The 10,851-nt window shown below is 31.2% G+C and overlaps 1 protein-coding gene across 1 annotated transcript; it reads left to right on the top strand.

Moving 5' to 3' along the window:
• The first annotated feature begins 1,019 nt into the window (after positions 1–1,019).
• BDR25DRAFT_131978 (indole-diterpene biosynthesis protein-like protein PaxU) lies at positions 1,020–2,133 on the top strand. Its single transcript, XM_033683858.1, has one exon. The coding sequence runs from the start codon at positions 1,104–1,106 to the stop codon at positions 1,971–1,973; it is 870 nt and encodes a 289-aa protein (XP_033550266.1). The 5' UTR covers positions 1,020–1,103; the 3' UTR covers positions 1,974–2,133.
• Positions 2,134–10,851: the final 8,718 nt, after the last annotated feature.

The raw sequence follows: 10,851 nt of genomic DNA, 5'->3' as shown, positions 1-10,851 counted from the left end.
CCTAGTTCTTGCCTATTAGACAAGAAGGAGGATCCTAGCTGCAAGCTTAGAGCAGAACATCTGCTATTTAACGCATGTTAATAATATAAGGCAGAAATTTTTACGAATTAAGGTTTAGTATTTAGTAGATAAGAGACTACTTTTTAATAAGTAATAGCTTTTATTTTTTTACATTAGCAACAGCCTTTAGTTAGGCGCCTGCAAGGCGCGTTTAGAGCGTTAATTAAAGCGTGTTATATAGAGCTGTAACGCAATTAATAGACAAATTTAAGTAGCTTTAAAGGACAGAGGTAGCTAGAATTAATCTGCCTTTTTTATAAGCAAATTAGAGCTGTTGCTGTAGTAGTAGAGGCATCTTAGTAGAGAGGCACGTCAATTTTGGTGGGGCTGCCGGATGAGTGGTGTGACCAGGTGAGTGGTGGATTACGTTATAGATAGTGTAATTAGACTAGACATAACACATAAATGTGTAAGTAAGAAGTAGAAGTAGTCTCTACATAATATTCTAAGCTATACTATATAATATAGTGCTAGAGCAGGTTATTATAGGCTATAATAGAGTGTGTTGCAGTGTAGTCTTAGCAAAAGTAAGCAACTTAGGTGTGTGAGAAACTCGTCTGCAGGGTACGTTATTAAAGGTTAATTAGTAGCTGTATTATTAATTAAATTATAAGACGCTAAAATTTCATTAGAGTAGACTGTTTACTTGTGTAGCTTGCTTGCTTGTGAAATAAGTTAATACAAATAGCCTTACTAGGCATTTTTATGAGTATAAACAACAATTCAGCTTTAGCAGGGGGGTTTGCAAAAGGCTGAGGCATGGGTGTAATGCGGAGTGGAAAATTTCGCGCTAAGTCGAGTTTGTCCCTTCGCCTGTTAACAATCCGCCGTATTTAATACGAATCTGTTGCCTTAAGCGACAAATTATCCAAGACGAACTAGGATTAGCATACGCAGTAGTACTGGGGTATATAAGCGCTCATTGTTGCCCTCGCTGTTTTTATTTGGTGAAATCCAGCATTTTGTCTCCGCTACCTTCTTTTCATGCAAGGTTCGCCTCCCATCCTGCATCACGTCGACTCTAGCCTCCCAATACTTAAAATATGGCCGTACCATTAGTCGGTGATCTCGACCGCGTATTTTCCACGTTAGGCCCTCACATATCACTCTTCGTCCCCCCAGACCCTGCACCAGGCCAGCTAGTTATCCTCTGCACCTGGCTGGGCGCTGGCAAAAATCACATTGCGAAATACGCGAGCGGATACAGCAAAATCGCACCTCGCTCCAAAATCCTGCTTATTGAATCCTCAGTTTGGATCATCGCTAGTCCATACGTTAGACAAAGGGTAGCAATTCAGCCTGCCACACAGGTAGTTCGTGCGGTACTTGATGAATGCGGATACGGAAAAAGAGGCCTGGTGACGAACCCGAACATCACGATTCACACCTTCTCAAACGGCGGTACGAATTCGGCGACGCAAATGCTTATAGTGCTACGGAGACAACTCGGTGCTCCAATACCTATTACAGGAATTACATGCGACAGCGGACCAGCACGAGGAACATACTGGAAATCCTTCCAGTCGATGCTTCTCTCGCTCCCCAAAGGCATCTTCTGGAGTATCATTGGGCCTATCGTTATCGCCTTCGTTACTAACGTCCTCTTTGGCTCTCAGTTGATTGGATGGGAGAAACCAGAAAGAATTTATCGTCGGACATTATTGGATGAGAATATTGTCGACTGCAGGAGGATTTGTTACATTTTTTCGAAAGCTGATGCTCACGTGGAGTGCGATGACATTACCAGCCATGCTGATGACGCCCGACGGCACGGATGGGATGTGAAGGAATTACTTTTCGAAGACACACCACACTGCAATCACATCTCTAAATATAGGACAGAATACTTTGATGCAATAAGGCTTGTCTGGGAAGGTGGATCCCTTGGGTCTGGATCGTGGGGGCTGCTGTAGTCCAACGCTTACGGGGATCGAAGCTTTGAACTCGGGGTATGCTCTTGCCCAAGCAAGGCTGGAAGCGTGGCAGGGCAGGATCAAGTATATAGTTGTAGGGGTCAGGATAACGTTGGGACCTTTGCTTCCCTACACAAGACACGGAGTTGGACATCTGCAGACCACATAATACCCCTAAGAATCTACCTGCAAGGTATAATTGCACTGTGTTGCTAAAAAAAAGTGTAACATAACGTTCCAAATCATCACGTTGCTTCCGAGATGTTGTCTCGCCTATTTTATCCTCATGTTATAGAGATGCGGTGTTTGTCCGGTAGCTGTTGTGGGTGACGTGGTTCCAAGTTCTGAAGAATCTCACCGTGACTGATGCTGCGCCGCGTTGACCTTGCATTGTGCAAAGCAATTAACGCCCAAGTTTTGATAGTATTACTTCCGATGATACTATTTCCCAGTCTTGATTGAATGTGCTAAGCTAGCCGCCAAGATAGCCCTCAGCTCTTCGTCCACCCTTACAATTGTGTCGTCAATATTGAAATCTGACTTGCAGATGCAGCTCACCACCCGCCGGTTCATCGTTTGTTCTGGTGCATGGGCCGAGTGGCTGCGCACTGGCCACGGAGTATGCACCTCCACCCTAGTCATAAGACGTGAGGCGTGCAGCAAATGCCCGTCGGCATCCTTGGCAATTTATCCAGAAGGATGTGGAATGTAAGCAAAACGCATCCAACGGGAGAAATGCACTCCGAGATGGCAGATCATCGTGGCCTACGGACGTAAAAAAGTCAGCTACTCTAGTGTAGTGTTAGAGTTTAATACTGCCAAGTAGGTTGGTGGTTATTGTTATTAATTAATATTAGCGTGCATTAGCGGATTTTTATATACATATAGATGTTTTACTATCTTATAATAAAATATAGATTTTAATACTAACGTACCTTATAAGCAAGTAAGCTACATAGGCAAGTTAGCTACTCTACTAAGACTCTACTAAAACTACACTCTATTCTAGCCTATATTAGCACTATTTAGTTCTATAAAGTAACATACTACGCTAATTTATAAATGTGTTAGAAAAGCAAAGCTTAGAATAGTAAGAGGTATACATTAGTAGTAAAAATTTTAAAGCTTATATTAACCTCTATATTTTCTCTTTATAAATTTAATTTATAACACTAATATTTAGCTACCTAATTTAAATAGAATTAAAAAATATTTAAAGCTAATAACTTTACTAATACTTAATAAAAGATAAAAGTAAATAGCTAGTTTTATAGTACTATATTTATACTGTTTAATAAAGTTAGAAAATTAAGTTAAAAATAAATGTTAAAAGTAAAAGTAAATTCTAAATTAAGTAAGTTATTACTAAAATATAAAATAGTATTAATATTTAACTATTAATTTATTAGTAAATTAATCTACTTAATACTTTATGTATTAAAAAACTATTAGATTAAGTATTAAACTATATATTAACCTTATAAAGTATAATATAGTAAATGTAATAGCGCAAGCAAGACAATAGGTCTAAATAAGGTGTGAATCTACTTAGAGGCATTGTTACAACCACTAGTTAGACTAGAGGAGCATGTCGAACCTCTAACCCCACAGAGGAAGGATGGACCAATGCTGGTCGGGGCACAGCCTATAGGGATCACGTGACAATATATATCAAGTATAGTGTGATCGCAAGGCTTAGCAGGTGATTGTAGTAATTGTAAGAAATATTCTGTAATCACTTTTAAAACCTGCAATTAGTGTAATTATAGACAGTTATATAGTCTTGCTTTTCTTCTACTGTTTAGAAGGTTATAGTTATTCTTATCTTTAAAGCACAGCTTTAAATATAGCAATATATCTAATATTCTTTTTAATATAAGGTGTGTAGAAGACTTTTTTCTATTTATAAAAACTAAAGCTACTTAATTATTTTACTATTTTTACCTTTTTAATCTTTACTAACTTTCTTTTTTACTATACTTCTAACATACACTATAGGCGAGTTACTTACACACCTAAGTTACTTACTTTTACTAAGATCTTACTAAACTATTCTTTTTATACTAATTTATTCCTAATAATGCTACTTAGACACGCTAAAAGAACATTAGATATAGCTTATACTTTAGGCTTTTAAATAAAACGCAACACTCTGAAAGTAATATGCTACAGCTATGTATAAAGTCTTTTAAAAAATAATAAATAACTAACACGCTAAATAACTATTATAAGCTAATTCTATAGCTAACTTATAAAGGCTAGATAATAATAAAAAGTATGTCTGTACGCAGCAGCAGCGTCACAGTTTAGATACTAGCTATCGCGCACAAGCAGGATCACGTATCTATGTCACATGATGCTTGTGCGTAAACCTCTGTGCGTAAACATCTAGATATCCCCTTTTTTCTCTGTATAAAAGAAAGATAAAAGTAATAGAACTAGAAATATATTACCTTTACTTTACCTACTTTATACACTATGCACACTATACACTACTCTTACTTTTACTACTTAAGTGCTTATACTATAAGCAGCTAGCTGTTAGAGCTTATTTAACACTAATTAATAGTTAATTTAATTAACTATAAATTAGTAAAAGTAATAATAAATTACTTATACTTTATAAGGTACTTTATTTTATTACTTAGTTTTAAAAATAGTAGATTAATTTTTTACATTATATAGTAAGCTTTACTACTATATAAAGTAAAAAAAAGATAGTGTAAAATGCACACTAAAGCTATTAAAGCTGTATAACCTAGTAGCTAGATAATAGCAGTACTTATGTAATTTACTAAAAAAGTAATTAACTATACTACTAACTATACTAAAATTCTACTAGTAACTAATAACTTTATATAATAATAAAAAAATAAAGAAATTTTTGTATTATATAAATAACTTATAAAAAATATAAAGATATTAAAAGTAACAATATAAAATAAAACTAGCCTAAAGTACTAAAATAATAAAATTAATATATTAAAAGCTTTAATAAGCTTATAAATTTAATTATATATAAGTTATATAACGTACTTCATGGGCGAGTCGCTCACACACCTGAGTCGCTTACTTTTGCCAAGACCCCACCCTAACAAACTCTATTATGGCCCATAACAACCCGCTCTAGCACTATATAGTACAGTACAGCCTAGAATATTATTTAGATACTACTTCTACTTCTTGCTTACATGTTTGCGTGTTATGCCTAGTCTAATTGCACTATCTGCAGCGCCTTTAGGATAGCTTACTTACTTTAGCTTACACCTGCTTCTTTGCCTTCTTCCTGTTACTGCGCGCCCTAAACTCTTTTAGAGCTATTAAGCATAGGCCTTTCTAAATTATTAAGGTCCTTTTTGCCTTAATCTACTTTCTTTTATGTAATTTATGTTGTATAGTAGCCTTATTAGCTGCTTAAAGCTTAGTAATTTCTTATTACACTAACACTAGCTTATGCGTAATTATTACTACCCTCTTTAAGACCTTCTTAAACACCTTAACTATAAAAGTTAGTAAACTATTTATATGCTTCTAAATTTTTATCTTTATAAGCATTAATTATAACCTAAGTTCTAAGGTATTGCTTAAGGTTTATAACTACTAAAGCTTGTTATATATAAGTAGTAGTAGTAATAGAGTGCACAACTTTACATTAAGGCCTATTATAACTTATTATAGGTTAAAAAGAACTAATCTAGCGCCTTAGAACCCTTCTTAGATATTACTAAAAGTAATTATAGCATTATAGGCTACTTTAAAGCATAGCAAGAACTTTATCTTTATAATATAAGTAATTTAGTTATGTATAAGGTTTTTAGCTTAGCACTTATACACCTTTTTTAAAGAAGTAAAACAACCTACATTAAGTAGCTATAAAAGGTGTGATAAGTAAAAAGGCATATAGATAGTAATAATCTTATTATTCTTATAGTATTACTAAAAATAAAGTAAGTTATAGCTTTTATAGCTGTTAATAACTAGCAGACAGTAGCTACTAACAGTACACTTCTTTATATGCGCGTTAAAGTGCTTTAACTAGTCTAGACTAAGCTAATTAGTAGTCTAGCTATGCTTAGAGATTATAATAACTTAATTCTAAAGTAGATTTTCCTCTTTATACTAGTTTAAAAAGTAGTTGCCACCCTAAAAAATAATAAAGGGCAGAATAGCCTACTTTTTAGCATTAATGCTCTAGATAGCTGTTGTCTACTTTTAGTTACCTAGCTAGACTGCTTTTAGCTGTCCTTATCTCTCTAAACCTATAATAACTGCTCTTGTAGATATCTAGCCTATTATAAACTCTGTCTTGTTAAAGTTATACATGTTATTATTCTAAATGCTATACTTAGCTTTAATATTCTCTATAAAGTTAAACTAGCCTTAAATTACTATAAGATCTTTATAAAAAGCTTTTTTATAGTTATACTTACACTTAAACTTTACTTTAAGCTTTAGGTAACACTTAATAAATATATTAAGCTAGTTTATGCTAATATAGCTTATATTACACTTAGTGTGTAAAGAATTAGCTATATTAGCTACAGCTACTAGCTAGGGGGGAAATCCTTACGCATCTAGCTTAAGTATGTGCTAAATAATTACCTACTTCTTATTATTATCTAGCTTTTATAAGTTAGCTGTATAATTAGCTTAAAAAGGTTGTTTAGCGCGTTAGTTACTTATTATCTTTTAAAAGACCCTGTAGATAGCTGCAGTGTGTTAGTTAAAAAGTGTTGTGTTTTATTTAAAAGCTTAAAGTGTAAGCTGCATTTAATATTTCTTTAACACATTTAAGTAGTGTTATTAGAAATGCATTAGTGTAAAAAGGGTAGTGTAGTAGGGTCTTAGCAAAAGTAAGCAACTTAGGTGTGTAAGCAACTTGCCTATAAAGTACGTTAATTACTAATTTATATATTATAACTTAAAAAAGTGCTAACGTACCTAACAGGTTAGCCGGCCACACAGGTTAGCCAGCTACTTTTGCTAAGCCCTTACTAAACTCTACCTATCTACATAATGCCTTAACAACAACACTAGATTAAATCTTCTAAAGAACATTAGATATAGCTTACTTTTTAAGCTTTTAAATAAAACTTAAAACTTTTCTTATAACATGCTATAGCTATCTATAATGTTTCTTACATAATACTAAGTAATTAACGCGCTAGACAGCCTTTATAAGCAGAATGCTAGCTTAAATTAAGAAATCTAACTAAGCTTAAAAAAAAGTAGTTATTAAGTATATACTTAAGCTTATTACATATAAATTTTTTTTAAGCTTATAGCTATAGCTAATATAGCTAATTTCTTACCTACAGAGCGTAATTAAGGCTAGGTTAGCTTAAACTAGCCTAGTATGTAGGTTAAGCACTGCTCTAAGTTTATAATAAAGTTTAATTATAAGTATAATTATAAGAGAGCGCTTTATAAGAATCTAAAGGTTATCTAAGGCTAGTTTTACCTAGTAGCTAACATAAAAGCTAAGTATAGTATCTAAGATAAAAACACATATAACTTTAATAAGTTAGGCTTTATAATAAGCTAGATATTAACTAGAGCAGTTATTATAGCTTTAAAGAAATAAAAATAGCTAAAAGTAATATAGTAAAGTAATAAAAAGTAAATAATAGTTATTTAAAGCATTAATATAATAAAGTAAGCTATAAAATTATAAAGCTTTAAGTAGTAAATAAAGCTACTATATAACATAAATTATATAAAAAAAAGCAGATTTAAGTAAAAAAAACTTTAATATTTAAAAATAAAGCTTATCTAACTACTCTAAAGGAGTTTAAAGCGCGTAGGAATAAAAAGAAGCTAAAGACGTAAGTATACACTAAAAAAAGTAAGCTAAGTTAAAAGTAATATAAGTAGTGTAATTAAACTAGGCATAACTTATGTATATATAAGTAAGTAGTAAAAGTAGACTCTAAATAATATCTTATGTTATATTACTTTATATAGAGCTAAAGTAGGCTGTTTTGCAAGAGAATAGGGTAGTTTTAGTAGAGGCTTGGCAAAAGTAGCCGGCCAACCTGTGTGGCCGGCTAACCTGTTAGGTACGTTACTTTTTTAAGTTTATATATAAAAGATTTTAAAAAATAAATACTATAAAACTTTTTAGCACTTAGCTATATATTTAAAAAAAGCTTATATAAGTGCTAAAAAACAATTTATACTATAGCTAAATAATAAAAGTACTTAAGCCTAAAAACTATAACGTACCTAACAGGTTAGCCAGCCACACAGGTTAGCCGGCCACTTTTGCCAAGCCTCTACTAAAACTACTCTATTCTCTTGTAAAACAGCCTACTTTAGCCCTATATAAAGTAATATAACATAAAATATTATTTAAAGTCTACTTTTACTACTTACTTATATGTACGCAAGTTATGCCTAGTTTAATTACACTGCTTATATTACTTTTAACTTAGCTTACCTTTTTTAGTGTACACTTATGTCTTTAGCTTTTTTCTATTACTACACGCTCTAAACTTCTTTAAAGTAGTTAGACAAGCTTTATTTTTAACTATTAAAGTTTTTTTTACCTAAATCTACTTTTTTTTATGTAATTTATATTATATAGTAGCTTTATTTACTACTTAAAGCTTTATAATTTTATAGCCTACTTTATTATATTAATGCCTTAGATAACTATTATTTACTTTTTATTACTTTACTATATTACTTTTAGCTATTTTTATTTTTCTAAAGCTATAATAACTACTCTAGTTAATATTTAGCCTATTATAAAGCTTAACTTATTAAAGTTATATATATCTTTATTTTAAATACTTTACTTAGCTTTTATGTTAGCTACTAGGTAAAACTAGCCTTAGATAACTTTTAGATCCTTATAAAGCTCTTTTATAATTATACTTATAATTAAACTTTATTATAAACTTAGGGTAGTGCTTAACCTATATACTAGGCTAGTTTAAGCTAACCTAGCCTAGATTACACTTTATAGGCAAAGAATTAGCTATATTAGCTATAGCTATAAGCCTAAAAAAAAATTTACATGTAATAAGCTTAAGTATATACTTAATAACTACTTTTTTTTAAGCTTAGTTAGATTTCTTAATTTAAGCTAGCATTCTACTTATAAAGGCTGTCTAGCGCGTTAATTACTTAGTATTATATAAAAAACATTATAAATAGCTATAGCATGTTATAAAAAAAGTTTTAAGTTTTATTTAAAAGCCTAAAAAGTAAGCTATATTTAATATTTATTAGAAGATTTAATCTAGTGTTGTTGTTAAGGCATTATGTAGATAGGTAGAGTTTAGTAGGGGCTTAGCAAAAGTGGCTGGCCAACCTGTGTGGCCGGCCAACCCGTTAGGTACGTTATAATATAGTATAAAAAAAAGTAATTACTTTTAAAAGGCTTTATATATAACCTTTATTACTATATAAAGCTTTACATAGAAGTAGACTAAACATAATGCTACTAATAACACTAAATGTACTAGTATTACCTACTTCTACACCTTAGCTAGCACTACACTAATTACTATATAAATAATACATGCTACTCTACCTAACGCCTGCTCTATACTTTTAATTATACACACTACTGCCTACAGTAGTGTATACACTACTAATACTACTTATATAAACTTTTACCTTAGAAAGAAACTACTAAAGAAAAACTTTTAGTAAATAAAATTATATAATTTTAAAAAGTATAAAAAAAACAATAACTATATAAGTTAACTATATAACATTTTTATAAATAAAATTAAAATTTTTGTTAATTTATATTAATAGCTAAATATTTAAAAAAACTTAGTAACGTACCTAACAGGTTAGCCGGCCACACAGGTTGGCCGGCCACTTTTGCTAAGCCCCTACTAAACTCTACCTATCTACATAATGCCTTAACAACAACACTAGATTAAATTTTCTAATAAATATTAGATATAGCTTACTTTTTAGGCTTTTAAATAAAACTTAAAACTTTTCTTATAACACACTATAGCTATTTATAAAGTCTCTTACATAACACTAAGTAATTAACGCGCTAGACAGCCTTTATAAGTAAAATGCTAGCCTAAATTAAGAAATTTAACTAAGCTTAAAAAAAAAGTTATTATTAAGTATATACTTAAGCTTATTACACATAAATTTCTCTTTAAGCTTACAGCTGTAGCTAATATAGCTAATTCCTTACTTATAAAGCGCAATCTAGGCTAGGTTAGCTTAAACTAGCCTAGTATATAAGTTAAGCACTACCCTAAGTTTATAATAAAGTTTAATTATAAGTATAATTATAAAAGAGTGCTTTATAAGGATCTAGAGGTTATCTAGGGCTAGTTTTACCTAGTAGCTAGCATAAAAGCTAAGTAAAGTATTTAGAATAAAAACACATATAACTTTAATAAGTTAGGCTTTATAATAAGCTAAATATTAACTAAAGTAGTTATTATAGCTTTAGAGAAATAAAAATAGCTAAAGGTAATATAGTAAAGTAATAAAAAGTAAATAATAGTTATTTAAGACATTAACATAATAAAGTAAGCTATAAGATTATAAAGCTTTAAGCAGTAAATAAGGCTACTATGTAACATAAATTACATAAAAAAAGTAAATTTAAGCAAAAAAAACTTTAATAGTTAAGAATAAAGCTTATCTAACTGCTCTAAAGGAGTTTAAAGCGTGTAGTAATAAGAAGAAGCTAAAAACATAAGTGCGCACTAAAAAAAGTAAGCTAAGTTAAAGGTAATATAGGTAGTGTAATTAAACTAAGCATAACTTATGTATGTGTAAGTAAGTAGTAAAAGTAGACTTTATTAGCAGAGCTTGCTCTGCTTATTATATTCGGGTTTGCAGAACGAAAAGTTTAGCAGAATCTCCTCTTTTGGACGCGCTAGTTAGT

This window comes from Lindgomyces ingoldianus (assembly GCF_010093535.1).
Source record: "Lindgomyces ingoldianus strain ATCC 200398 unplaced genomic scaffold BDR25scaffold_9, whole genome shotgun sequence".
NCBI classification, from domain to species: domain Eukaryota; kingdom Fungi; phylum Ascomycota; class Dothideomycetes; order Pleosporales; family Lindgomycetaceae; genus Lindgomyces; species Lindgomyces ingoldianus.
The sequence above is the reverse complement of the archived record's forward strand: the minus strand, read 5'-3'. Positions and strand labels throughout refer to the sequence as shown.